Below are 14,586 nucleotides of genomic sequence, written 5' to 3'. Positions count from 1 at the left end.
TTAACCTGCAGGAGTTTGCGAAGGCTCGTGTAACATGTTTTTCTGTCGCAGAGGACATAAATTCATGACGCGTGAAAACGAAACCAGAGTGTCTTCCGACGTCTTTACTGCAGAAACACACCGCGGACCGAATTATCTGCCAAGTATGAAAAACGATATCTGGCAGAGAAAATACTGTAACGTTCGCCTGCTTCCAACAGCCTGACAGGAGATGGTGTTTGAGTGCGACTGATAGACGAGACACATAAATGTAGGATTTGCTTTAATGAAAGTTTTTCACCGTTGTATCTTTTAGAAAGTCTTCTTCCAAAAACAGCTGTTGGAAAAGTGGGGGGTCTTATATTCAAGCCAATACGGTAATCAGCAGTCACAGTGTTTTACCAGATGACAGTCTGACTTATTGATCTAATCAAACAGGTGCATAAAAGTTTCACCAAAGTACATTTGATTTGATATTGACTGACTTTCCCCCCCTGATTGGTTTTATCATAGCAAGATAATACAGTGTCATAAAGAAAAAAAAATCCATAAAAATTGCTGCGATTATCAGAGAACTTTCAACATCCCTTTTAATGTACGTCTCAGTCTGTAAAAAGCCTCATCAAAGAGCCGCAGAAATGTGTTTTTAATCTAAACCGTGCTATAATCTGCTGTAACGGACACATGACGCCCAGCCCGGGGTAATCTGCCGGAAAAATTGACCCTGTGACCCAAATCCTTGGCCGTGAGTCGGTCCGCTCAAATCACAAGGTGGCGAGGGGGCGAGGGGCGGAGGGGTGGGTGGGGGGGGACTTTCCTTTCCTCGGACATGTAGGTCAGTTTGTTGAAGCGCAGCGTCGTGAGAAAACAAATCCATCCATCTTTCTCTTTCTCTCTGTCTGTTTTTTGCCTCAACTGCAGGAAATTAAATCACTCCGGAGGATTTGTTTTACTGCAGGATGACTTCATTATTATGCTTGACTTTCCCCCCCCCTGAGGTTCAGAATTTTAAATTTGGGAAATGTTTGTATTTCTAGCTGTGTTTCCTGTTCCAGAGATGTTGAGCAGGATGTATTTATATATGTATATGTGTGTGTGTGATACCTGGATGATTAGACGTGATGTTTCATGTCATAAATATCCAGTTTTTAGAATAATAACGGGAGATTTAAAGGCCTCTGTTTTCATTCTGAGTGTTGGAATATAGATGTCTTGCAGTCTGATGTAAAGAGGTTGTGATCTATGAGAGCAATTTTTGAACTTGGTGACATTTCGCTAGTCGGTCCTCGTCTCTGTGGTGTCTGCTCTAAACATCAGACATCAGCTGTCCAGACAGATGTCTCGGAGTTTTTTGTAGCTCTCTTCTATCTTTTTTTTCTGTTCATCCACCGGCGGCTTGCGTTGCTCAAGTTTAACACCTGTTTCTTCTTCTTCTGTTTGTTTCAGAACAAACCGGGAACTTTTTTAAACTCGCTACTACATGGCAGGTGTTCAAAAGATTAAATCCATGCAGGTTGAATTACTGTTTCATCCCAGCGATCTGCAACAACAAACAAACTGTCTCTTATTTACAGTATCTATCTCGCGTGTTGATCATTTAAAACTTGCAGTTTTTGGCATCACATGAGAAACAGACTTGTTGTTGCCTGCGGGTGCGACCGTGTTGATGAGTCGAGTCATTTTTTTAATAAAAATATTGATATTCAGGAATTTGTAAGTGGAAATGTTCTAACTTAACAAGTTGTGATGTGCCCATCGAAGGTGTGTTTAGTCATGTTTCAGCTTTTAGTTACTTAAAATCCCCCTTTTATTAAAATAGTAAAGTAGGTTCTGTCCGTTATAGAAACAGGAAGAAGAGTCCATCATTTCATATCTTTGTCTTCAAATTTTGGAAATACGACCTCTTGAGTTTCATTTAAACACCGAAGTGGCCAACAGGAGGTAGATGTTGCTTCCAGGTGTGAATGTGAATCACAACTGTGCTGGAAAACATATCAAATTCCCAGTAGTTTATACTTATTATTGCTTTCTTCTTCTGTGAAAGCTTTGCTGTTGTAAAAACACTCATCTCAGAAAGGTTATGAGGCTCAGGTATCGTTCAGTCGGACTCAACAGTTTTAACCATTTTTCAGTCAAAGCAAACATTTCTGCACCACACAGTCTGCATGTTCAGCTGTTTAAAGGCTCAAATCAGGTAAATTGTACATCTTTGAGCAGTCACAGCTTCCTGTTTATTGTCTCTCCATATAAATACAAAGGAGGGACCCAAACATTGTCATTATCATCCTTCAGGAAACATTTCCTGACGTCATCTCGTCCAGAGTCTCTTGTGGTTTCTTCCACGGTGGCAATCGACATCATATATTCTACAAAATGCTCATAAAACTTATATATCCTTTATAAAACTACAGGATTTTGTTCTGAAGTTAGAAAAAAAAACATTCATGCAGCTCAGTGAGACAAACATGAGTTTAACTTTATTACAGCGTCCTTCTGAATATTTCCAGAAACATCAATAAATGTATTTTAAGTACCACCGCCCTCTTGTTGTCTGTTATCACCATAGTAACCACTAGAGATGGGAGTTACACATCCCAAGGGGTAGGAGGCTGGGGGATATGAGGACAAACCCGGAGGGATGTGTGTGTGTGTGTGTGTGTGTGTGTGTGTGTGTGTGTGTGTGTGTGTGTGTATGTGTGTGTGTGTGTGTGTGTGTGTGTGTCCTCTCTCTCACCTCGCTGTGAAGTCGGCCGACAAACAGCCCAATTTGTTTGTTTGGCTGATGTCGCCGGGCAGCGTGTTTGGGCAGGCAGGTCGGACCGTATCAACAGAGGAGAGAGAGAGAGAGAGAGAGAGAGAGAGAGAGAGAGAGGGGAGACGGGATTGTTGTTTATAGGCACACACACATGTTCACACTCTCACAAACACACACACACACACACACACACACACACACACACACACTGAGCTGAGTGGAAAAATAGTTTGTTCCTTCCTAGACTAAAAGAGGAAAGTAAACGGTGGAGTAATTGCCAACCAATCCAGCGCTGCGGAGTCGTCTGTGTGTGTGTGTGTGTGTGTGTGTGTGTGTGTGTGTGTGTGTGTGTGTGTGTCTTAACAACAAGAACAGCATCAGTCGCTAAATGTCAGCAGAGCCGTTTGTCTCTTGAGAGGACGTTGACCTGCTCCTGTTTGAAACTAGTAAGCTGCTTGTCTTTGTGTGTGCGTGTTAATTGAGAGAGAGAGAGTGTGTGTGTGTGTGTGTGTGTGTGTATGTGTGTGTGTGTATGCTGCTGCCAATGGGGAATAAGCAACCAGTGTTTTCACACACTGGAGGACCACAGACGCAGACACAGGAGCTGGTCTGAGAGGAGCATGAAGCTGACTTTGACTGGTGCGTCGGTTTTTTATTCCTGGTGACTTTTCGCGTTATGATCGGTGAGTAGAAAGACGCCAGATATCAAACGTGTGTGTGTATGTGTGTGTGTGAGTAGAAGCTGATTTTCTTGATCTAATTAGGCTAATTGGAGAAAACGTTTCACAACTCTTTGGCTTTGCTGTGTTTGTTTTTCTAAAGGATTAACAGAATTAGAGTTTAAGACATGAATATGACAGAAGTCGGCAGATTAATTAAATTTGCCATCAGTTGTTTTAATAGCAGTGAAAATGTCGTTAATAACACGACTTCTGTCGGTGATTTCATTCATAACGCTGGTAGTAGAAGCAGCACATGTAGTCATCCAGTTTTCCTAATATGGCTAATAGTTCTTCAGAGATTTACTGTACTACACTCTGCAGCAGTTTGATTTATAGTTGTTTGGGAATCAGTTACAATCCGTGTCACTTAACGGACTTTTTTCAGGAAGGAGTCGTTAAACTCAGTAATCACATTACAGTTACTGATCCCAGTTACTTTTACACTGGGGTGGGGGGGGGGGGGTCAGCGGGTTCACTGTCTTACTGGGATTAATGGAGGGTTGATATCAGTGTGGTCTTTGTGCTCAGCTGTCAAACTGCTCCGGAGGAGGAGAAATGCAGCAACGTGCTTTTTAGCCGGCTTGCTAACGTTAAAGTAATAATCTAGAAAGTTTTCATTTAGTCGCTATCTGTCGCTGAATGAGGTAACACGACGGTGATTTAGCTTATGACCCGCTGATGGAAGCCGTTTCATTTGCAGTATTATGAACTGGGTGTCTGTGGCGACATTCCCGGGAAAAATCACAAGCGGCGCATAATTAGTGACACGTTTTCCATCGCTGAGCAGCAGTTGTCGGCCAGAGAGGGTAGGCGGAGCTAACGCAACAGACTTGCACTTCAACTCACTCGTGTATGAAGCAGCGTAGTGTTTTTTTTTTCTGGTCTCTGCTAGCGTTGCCAACTTTGGATCTCAGGGAAGTGAGGTCCCAAAAACACACCTGCAGTTACCTCCTATCGCCACAGGTGCCGCCAAAGACAATGAAACACAGATCTTCAAGATTGTTACTTTAAGTAAATCCTTCCTAACTGTATCCTGCCGGCTTGTTAAACCACAGACGTCTAATTTTCTATTTCTGCATGTGTTAAATACCAAAGATGCAGCGTTTGTGTGATTTTGAGTTGTTAAAAGGCAACTTTGACAGATCTGATGACTGAGTGATGAAAGAAACAAGTAATGTATCGCGTTACTTTTGCTGCTGAGTAATGAATAATGTAATTACTTTTACAACAATTGTTATCAGTAATTAATCACAATTATCAAGTAACTTGCCAACACTGGTTATAATGTGTGTAAATGTTAAAGTTAATAAAGGGGAAAAAAAGGAGGCTTGTGTTTAAGTCGTTTGTAGTGAAATGGCTATGTAGTGTGAAACCTATTGTTCCTATGGTTACCAGCAGTTTAATAAACCTTGCATGCTGATTTATAAAGGTATTAAACTGTTAACTGAAACATTTCCCAGTAATCGTATTAAATATCATTTATGTGATTTTAAAGGATCCCTGCTGAGACGTTTCACTTCGACAATGCATATCCAAATCAACGTCCACTTACTGGCTTTTTTCCCCAGAGCTTTCAACCGTGCTCATCAGCATCTGGAGTTTGCTCAGTTGTCATGGAGATGCATCTGTCGACATGCGAGCTCAGCAGCTTTTATGGTGACTTCTCCTTTGTGTCGGATTACTGTACAAACAAAGCACAGTTAAAACTCTTGTGTCATACAGTCGGAAAGCTCCATAAAAAGCCAGTAAGTGGACCTTGAGTCGGGTTTATTTTGTCAAACTACTGTTTTTTTTTTTGTTTTTTTTTTTAAAGGTCAAGAATGAACTTTCATGCTTAGGAAACTTTTCTGGCGTAACGCCGTGTTATGTATCCAAGATACCTTCTTGCTAGCGTTGCATAAACCAGGGAGAGCAACCACTGGAAATGTGATGAAACATAAACACTTCCAAGCGTACGTGGAGCTTCTTCTTTTAGTTTGCTGGAAAATTAATCTTTTGACCACCTTTTATGGTCAAATAAAAGCTGCCGTTGTCTTGGACAATGCTCACGTTAATAAGGAATTCATCAGGAATGTGTTTTAGATGACCTGTATGTAAAACAAATGGAAGGAAGTTTGGTTTTATTCCAGAAACCGTTGAACTTGTGAACAGCACAGTCAGTTTACCTTGTATAGAGACTGATAAATGCACTTTTGACACTTTTTACATAGCATGCGCCTTTATGGTGTTGGATATTGTTGGCCAGCTACGGACTGACCACCGCCATTAATCCTTGTCACATTTGTATTTCCAACAAAATGGAAATTGTTCTCTTGCTCACGTTACGTTTTACAAGTAGTAATAATACAGAATCAGCAGTAGTTGAACCATCTTTTGTGGTTCACGGTGAATTATTTACTGTCATCTTTCAGCGAGAGGAGCTAAATTAACTCCGTGTGCGCTGTGATGAAGTGACTCCACTAATGAGGCCACGCGTTCGAGACAAATTCATTTCCTCGGTGGTTTTATGTGGTCGAACATAAACTGTGATGGGGACTTTCCACCCAGACCTTCTTCTTCTTCTTATTGTGCGTGTAATGGTTTTACTGGAACTGAAGCCAGCACAGTTAGCTCTTTTTTTCCAGAAGTGCAACAGGATGGCCATAAATCATTTGAAACTACATCTTGAAATCTAACTTACATATATTTTATAATTGGTATGTGCCATGAGGAAAAAAAAAAATGGTTACATGCTCTCTCTCTTTCTCTCTCAAATTTTTACGGTGACCGCAGAGGGAGGTTAGTTATTTTCACACCTTTGGCAAGTAGTTTGCTTCTTTCTAGCCATGTGTACTTTGTCTGACACTCAGATGGGAGATGGTGTTTGCGTTCGCAGTTACCTTTTCTTTCTGTTTCCACAGTTGGAAATGGTTTTTTTTTTTAAAGGGAAAGGAAAAGGCTGCTAAACATCAAAAAAGGCAAAAAAAAAAAAAAAAAAAAAGCTTTTAAAGTTTTGCTGTCTGGGGAAAATATCATAACTTCCCAAAAAACCGTCCTCATAGGAATCAAAGAGGAGAACAGGAAACATTTTTCAGTTTGACAACCATCAATTTTTTGAGTTTTTTGAGAAGAGAGTCAAACCGAAGGAAGACAGAATTATCTCAGCGTGCAGAAAATCCTGATCTCAGTGAAGGTCAAACATAAAAAAAAAAAAAGAAAAGAAAAGCACACTGGAATTGAAATTCAAAGCCTTATAATGCAAAGCTTATTGTATAGTGATAAACAGGCTTGCTGTGCCTGTATATGAGCCTCTTCCTCTCTATGTATGTGTGTGTGTGTGTGTGTGTGTGTGTGTGTGTGTGTGTTTCTACCTGTGTGGAGATGAATTTCAATCCTGACTCAGCGTGTTGTTACTGTAAACACCTGCTGCTTCCAACTGCACCCACCTGCATGCAATCAGGAGAGTGTGTGTGTGTGTGTGTGTGTGTGTGTGTGTGTGTGTGTGTGTGTGTTTTCCTTGCCCTCATCCCCAGTGGAGTCCTTGGGCGTTTCCTTTTGGTTCAACTGATTGTTTGTATGTGTTTTTTTTTAAGGATACAAAGCTCTGTGTGTGTGTGTGTGTGTTTGTGTGTGTGTGTGTGTGTGTGAGGAAGATTTTGTTTTTCCATTATATAAGAATATTTTTCTTATCTGAGCCCAAATTTTTGCTTATCAGGGTTACAACTCGAGCTAAATTCTCCGCAGATATCCACACACGTTCTTATTTAATCTCAGAACCCTGAGAATAAAGCTTTTAGCTTTTAGCAACTGCTTCTATTTCTGTTTCAATCTGACCAAAATGTTTAAAAATTTTTTAATATTTGTAGTTTTGGTGAATCAGCAAACTGAAGCTCACTCTGAATAAAAGCTGTAAATCGATGAAATGTTAATAATAATGATATTATATGATAATATATGATACCAGCAGGATATATATGTAGTATGCTCGTAATGATTAGTCGCTATCCTCTGGTTTTGTACCTGACTGTGTGAAAAGTGCTGCAAACAACCTTGATCAATCAAACTACTGCAACTACAGATCAATGAGTGGAATATAAAACATTTCCAACAACTCCTCTGAATTAAACGACAACATCTCATCGGTCCATGCTCTTCTAATCCGGCGCCTCTATCGGCAGTAACAAAACCGTCACACATCACTGTTAAGAATAATGGTGTTTGATGATGTGACGACGCTGTGGTTCAGGTCTGGTCAGGGTTCAGGCACAAAAACCACTCGGTCGGGTTTAAGGAAAGATCATGGTTTGGGTTAAAAATTATCACTTTCTTCAGTCATGTCGTCATGGTTACAGTAATAACCACGTGGTTACGGTTAGGGGACTGTCATGGTCATAAATTAAAAAAAAAAAAAAAAAAAAAAAAAGGTTGGAAATGTGGAACGCTTTGCTGATTGTAAACAGGAAGTGAACGGCGACCTAAACGTGTGAAAGTCAGACGTTTTGTCGATGCGTCCGTCCACTTGAACGTCATTACATGTCGTTTCAGGACGACTGATGCTGTTGTTTTGTTCTTCTCAACATCTCAGTCAGGATCAGACACACACAGCATCAAGTCTGCACACATTAGCACCATATAAATAAACTTTATTGTTATTATATAATATATATTTTTGGCTTCCAGCACCAAGAGTCACATGACAGAAACTCTGTTTTCTCCCTCTTTCTCTCTACGTCTCTTCGCTGTACATCACCTCCTTTTTCTCCTTCTTTTTCTGCAGTCTCTCTCTCTCTCTTCCTGTTCATATCTATCTTCTCTCAAACAGTTTTTATTCTCATAATTCTCCTCTCTCTCTCTCTCTCTCTCTCTCTCTCTCTCTCTCTCTCTTTCTTTCTATATCTACTGTTGCAGCGTGGAAACAATAAAATCAACTCTGCTTCCTTTTTAGGTGCTGACTAGATGCAACACTCCTCTCTCTCTCTCTCTCTCTCTCTCTCTCTTCCTCTTCCTCTCCCTTCATCTCTTTTTTAAATCATAATCAAGCTTTCTCCTGCTCTTTCTTTCTTGTTCTTCCTTCTCTTTCCTAAAGCTTCTTATTCTTTTTCTTTATATTTCTATCTCTTTTCCCCCCATCTCTCTCTCTCTCGTTGTCATGGTCTTTTCTGGCACTGTCGTCCCTTCTCTCTCTCTCTCTCTCTCTCTCTCTCTCTCTCTCTCTCTCTCTCTCTCTCTCTCTCTCTTACTGTATATGGTCATGGAGGCTCAGCCCTGCTGTTTCTGTACAAACTGACTCCCCACACACACATTTAGGTGACTTAGCGGAGCAGATTTATGCTCTGACGCTGCACTTTTATTGCCGAGCATGTTTGACATGTGCATTGTTTAAAAAAAAAAAAATCATGATATGATAAGATATACTTTATCGCACCAGAGGGAAATTACATCTTGGGCCCAAAGTGTTGCACAGCTGCATATAAAACAAAAGATCTTTATATGTACAAGACACAGGACACACACATAGAAAATACACTATATATCTTTATATCTCTCTATATATATTTTGTCATTTTGCAGTCGTGAGTTTGAAGTGAGGCGAGATAATCAAGCGTTAGAGGACTCAAGTATCTGACTGAGTGCAATGAGAAATGGAGTTAATGCGTAACAAATACAATAAACAACAGGAAAGAAGTGCCACAATCAAGTTTTCACAGTTTTAATGTTCAGGTTTTCGGGCGTTTCTCGTAGGGAGTCAACAGACTGTGTGGAGCTGCGTAGCTTATTCCACCATCGTTGAACCACAGACGAGAAGAGTCTACCAGGCGGTGATGGTAATACCAGACTGGAGCGGACAGGAAGGGGACGTACGGCTTAATGATGACTTTACACTCTTCTAAAAATTAAAGAACAGAAGTTGGTAAAGTAGTAGAGCATATTTAAAAGAAGTAAAACAATAAAAAGGTTTTAAAATGCAGATGTGTAATATAGGTAATTAAATAAAACAGATTAGTATGCGGACGCTACTGGAAACATTACAGCCATATGTGAACATGTCATTCCAAAACCATGAGGTCAAATAATCTGCTGCTATAACAACCTCCACTCTTCTGGTTTCAGTCTTTCCATCAGATTTTGGAAATATGGCTGCAGGGATTTGCTCCCATTCAGACAAACAAGAGCATCGGTGAGGTCTGAACACTGATGCAGGGTGATAAGATCTGGTTCCAGTTCATCCTAAAGGTGTTGGATGGTGTTGAGATCAGGACTGTGGGCAGGCCAGTCAAGTCCTTCCACACCAAACTGGGAAAAGCTGGTTTTGTGCACGGGTGAAACAGGAAAGAGCCGAACACAAACTGTTGACATAAACTTATAAAGAACACACAAGTCTGATCCAAACCTGGGAAAAAAGCCCCAGAGAGAGAAAAAAAAGGATGTGTCCACATACTTTTGGCAGTATAATGTTTCAGCCTCTCAAAAATGATTGTAAAAAATGAATTCAGTGTCAAATTTTATCACATTCTTCATTCATTTAGACGGACGTTTAACTAGAGTTTGCGGCGTTATTACATAACCTGGTATTCATTACATCATCGGTTGCCATAGAGACTTCTATAGCGGCCACACAGATGGAAGTGCATGAAGGGAGGGATCTGTTCCTCGACTTCCCGCGGGGTTTTGACACCGAGGTCGAGGTTAAGAGCGGAGGAGCTTGACGTCAGCGGAGGGAGTCGCTGAGGGTGCAGCGTGCGCCTGATTGTCAATAATTCATAGGCAGCTTATAGTGAGGTTATACAGCTGTCATCAGGCTGCCGCGTGCATATTTCAAAACAATCGAAGGGCACTTTACTCGGAGATAAACGGCGGTCTGAAGTGGGTAATGTACCGTACATGGTGCTGTGAGAACAGTAAAGCCTGCGTGGTCCTCGTCGTGTCTTTACTTTGTTTTACTACACTTTGTCTTTGTTTGCATTCGGGACTTGAGGTTAGAGGAGCGAGCTTGCGACAGAAAAAGTTTGATCCTTAGCCTCTCACATCGCCCCCACTTTCCCCCACCACCACCACCACCGCCGCTCTGTGTGTCGCAAGGAAATAAGTAACACTGGCTGAGGACTTCCAGATGTGAACGTGTGTGTGTGTGAAACAGAGACTGACGGATCGGTGTCAGTGTGCAAAAAGAAAATGCAGAATGAATATTTGACTTTTTCTCTCTAAATTACATTTACTGTCAAGTTTAGTGGCATCTTGTCAACACTGCAGCTGTATAATATCTTTACTCAGACGTATCTTTATTGCAAAATGTTATATGTTATGTAAAAAAGAAGGGGATATCTTTTATTATTCATACTGTTCAGGTCAAAGTAGATCCATTTGTACATTTAAGAGCAGTGAACCTGAACACCAGTCTTACAGCCTGAAATGTAGAAAAATGGAAATATTTCAAAAGTTTTGTGCGGCTGATGCACATTTTTATAGATTAGTGGTTCAGAGGTTTGGTATAGAGATCAGTTATGAGGGGTTAAACTTCGTTCTTTTGTGTGTAACTGTGTGAATGTGGAGCGTCTGCAGCTGTGATTTTCTGTGAGCTTGGAAATTTCGGTGCTGATGATTTCTGACTGTGCTGCTGTTTATAATGAATATCATAAAGATTCATGGTGCTTCAGTGCATCCTGGTTCAAGAGGCTGTATTATTATACCAAACCGATGTCCTGCAAACATTGTGAACTACTAATATTGCTGATTTTTAAGTGGAGAATGATTACATCTTCATATTCCTCCAACCTGAGATGTCTCACCGATGCTCTGAAGCAAAATAATCTAATATTCAAGTATAATCTGATCATTTAAATGACCATTTCTGTAGAAATCTATTCTGTAGCTGCAGTTCTCAGAGGTTTAGCAAAAGTATTTCACATTATAAGTTGCTATCTGGGTCAAACTGGCCAAAATTTGAACTTGTTGTTGAGTTTCATAATGTTCTCTTCAGCTTAACTACTTTGCTATAAAACTAGTCGTCAGGGACTGTGTGTGTGTGGATGAACAGGAAACCTCTTCACAGCGTTACACCAGCTCTCCCTGACCTGTCTGCACCGGCCTGTGGCAACATCATCCAGAGCGCAGTGTTTTGTATTTTAACAGAGAGAGAGAGAGAGAGAGAGAGAGAGAGAGAGAGAGAGTCAGACAGTCAGACAGACTGAGTCATCCTTCCTTCCTCCTCTGTCTCCACTGTATATAAAGATCCTCATCAACTAACCCTCCTTCATTCCTGCTCCTGGTCCTGGACCGGTTTATTACAGCTGTGGACATATTTTTTTTATTAGTTTTCATTCCTATCAGTTATACTAATATTATACTCATCAGGTTAAATGATGAAATCTGGGAATTTACATGCACTTCTTATGAAATAAAACCCAAACAACATCAGTTATAAACATCCATCACAGCTCATAGACCGACTTCTTGCTTAACCTTTGACCTGCAGTAAGTTTTCCTGTATAATGTTTGATTATTAACAATATTTTAAGGATGGTCACTGTCAGGTTTACCTCCAAATAACGTGGTTTAGATCAGTGATTCCCAACATTTTTTGGCTTGTGGACCCTTAAAATCAATCAAGGGTTGAGTTATGAAGGATTTTTAAAGTCCCAAAAAGTACAAATGAAAGAAAGTCAGATGAAAAAAAAAAAACCCAAACATCCTTCTTATCACTGCTGGTTTAGATCATCTGGATAATTCATCGGCTTGTTTACATCTTGTCTGACCATCTGACCGCTTGTGTCTGTCTCTTAGCGATGTGGCGGTGTTCCCAGATCTCAGCTATTTAAAAGGCGGATTCCAGTTTATTTCAACCCGTCATGATTTCTCATAAATGTGGTCATTGTGGCTCTATGGGTCACGCTAACTTTTACACTCACCGGCTCCCTCACGGAGATTCTGGTAACTCCAAACGACCCGTATCAAGGCGAGCCGTTGACCCTCCTACGGCTTTCCAAATCAACATGTTTTCTTAGATGAATCATTTCAAAACGCTTGTCTCTTGAGTCTGCATGTAAGACAACATGGAAGCTAGCCATTATTGTTAGCTTCAGAGGGATCCACATCCAGAGAAACTGGACAGATAACCTGAGTCTGGTTGAGATACACCGGAATTTCCCTTTAAATTGGTGAAAACAATAAGGACAAAAGTACAAAAACAGGACTCAAGACTGAAATAACAGTGATTTATCCTTTAAAAGATACATTTTAGCACATGTCTGTCTCTTTTTTTTTGACAATCCGTTAACAAGGGATGACAGGATGGTGAGTAAATGTTGCATTCAGGCGCTCGATCTAATTTGACAGCGTTAATCTTGTTGTAGTTTCCTGACTGATTCACTGACTGACCGCTTGTCTCAGTGTGTGATCGGATGCAGATTGCAAACACAGATCTGTTACGGTGTCTAATCTAAAGCTCTCTGACTGACGCGTTCATTTCACTTTGACTCTGATAAAATCCCAGTTAAGTCGAGGAAATGGTTTGGAGCTGAGTGTGTGTGTGTGTGTGTGTGTGTCACCTGAAGTCAGTATCTGGAAGACAAGGTCACACTTTACTTTCTCTTTTCAACCTGCAGCATTTGTGTCTCTTTCTCTCTGTGGGGTTGTTAGATCCCCTACCCGAGATGCTAATTATTGCCATGTGCCGCTACCAGAAACACACACACACACACACACACACACACACACAGAGCTGACATCGTCACCGATGACGTCCGAGCCCCACAGTTGGTTTCTTGATCTTAGCCAGTTAGTCACATGTACTTGTGTTTTAAGACGGATTTGTCAAGTCAGCCGCACAAACAGCTTTTCCTGTGTTCGACAAATCCGCTGCAGATTTAGTGTCGCTCAGATCTGCTTCCTGCTACTCTGACTGCTCTCCGCTCTGATTTCCCCTGGATTTTTCTCTTTCTTTTTCTTTTTTTTTTTAAACATAGTCATCCACCAGTCAGAGAAAAATTGTTCCTGAGCTCATCGGTTCGTCCTCTGCAGTGTCAGTTACAGCTGTCACTGAATTTCTGACTGTATAAAAAAGCACATTCAGGCTTAATAAGAGTTGTGCATTTAATTGGTTTGTTTTGGTTTCCTTCTGTCATAAATCAACATGCATATAACGCACTAAGCTGCAGATAACCACATTTAAAAGTACAGATTTAAAACAACTTTACTAAACTAATATTTTTGCATTTTAAAAACTCCTTATTTACTCATTTATCTTATACTGATGTTTTATTCAATCCCTCGGTTCATCCTCTGTCTGAAACAGGCTGTTTTAGCTCCTGTCTCTTTAAGGCCCCGCCTCCTGATGAGCCCACTCTGTTCTGATTGGTCAGCTTTTGATGCCCCGGAGGCTACGTAAACAAACCATGAAACAAACTACAGTCGTAGGATTTCACTACTTTTTCTCGTGTTTCACTTGAAATGTCAACATGCGTACATGTTTGAGTTGAAATCTGATTCGAAATATGAGAATGAACAACACATAGCAACAACCTTAGCAACCGAGGCTACAGAATGGATGGCTGTTTATGGGCATGCGTGACGGCAAGGTAGATAACGTTGCAAAAGAAGCAGGTTGACGCCCTGGTTTTTGACTTGCAGGGAGCATTTTTAGATACATTAACCTCAAGTTTTGGAACTTTGATTATGTTTAACACAGACATCTGACATCATAACAGTATAAAATAACAGAAAGTAGAGTTTGGTCTTTTTCCACATGTGTAGGACAGATGCCTTTAGCAGTTGTAAAAGAAGTACATTAGATCTAAAATTGTCTCAATCGTGTAAGAAAGCTGATTTAGGCTTTTTGACAAATTAAGTGGAGAAAATTACCTCTAATGTTTAAAAGGTACATTTGCATTTAAAAAAGTGCAACAAAATCAAAATGCTTTCTCACCTTCTTTCTATTTCCTCCCTCCGTTTTCTACATTTTGTCAGCCTCCTCATCCATTTTTCTTTTCTTGTTACATCTCCTCCTCTTCCTCATTTAGTTTACCTTTCCTCTATCCTCATCGTCCATCAGCTTGTCTTCCTCCTCTTACACTCTCTTCCCCCTTTTCATTTTATATTCCTCTCCTTATTTCTCCTCTTTCTCCTTGTCTACCTCACCTTCCTTTTCATCCTCCT

At 40.5% G+C, this 14,586-nt stretch overlaps 1 protein-coding gene across 11 annotated transcripts in view; it reads left to right on the top strand.

Moving 5' to 3' along the window:
* LOC121908141 (disco-interacting protein 2 homolog C) overlaps positions 1-14,586 on the top strand; it is a 239,593-nt gene that overhangs the window by 112,468 nt on the left and 112,539 nt on the right. For 5 of the 11 annotated variants that reach the window (XM_042427904.1, XM_042427894.1, XM_042427896.1 and 2 more), the window contains exon 1: positions 3,139-3,373. The exons of 2 other annotated variants lie outside the window; for them this stretch is intronic. In XM_042427904.1, the coding sequence (XP_042283838.1) occupies positions 3,253-3,373 (121 nt within the window). In that variant the 5' untranslated portion in view covers positions 3,139-3,252. Of the gene's footprint in view, positions 1-3,138; positions 3,418-14,586 lie in introns of those variants that run through there. 4 more of the 11 variants (XM_042427901.1, XM_042427900.1, XM_042427903.1 and 1 more) reach the window with 2 other exon arrangements.

The sequence above is a fragment of the Thunnus maccoyii genome, chromosome 12, assembly GCF_910596095.1.
Source record: "Thunnus maccoyii chromosome 12, fThuMac1.1, whole genome shotgun sequence".
Lineage (NCBI taxonomy): Eukaryota > Metazoa > Chordata > Actinopteri > Scombriformes > Scombridae > Thunnus > Thunnus maccoyii.
Note: the sequence above shows the minus strand (reverse complement) of the source record. Positions and strands in the feature narration are given on the sequence as shown.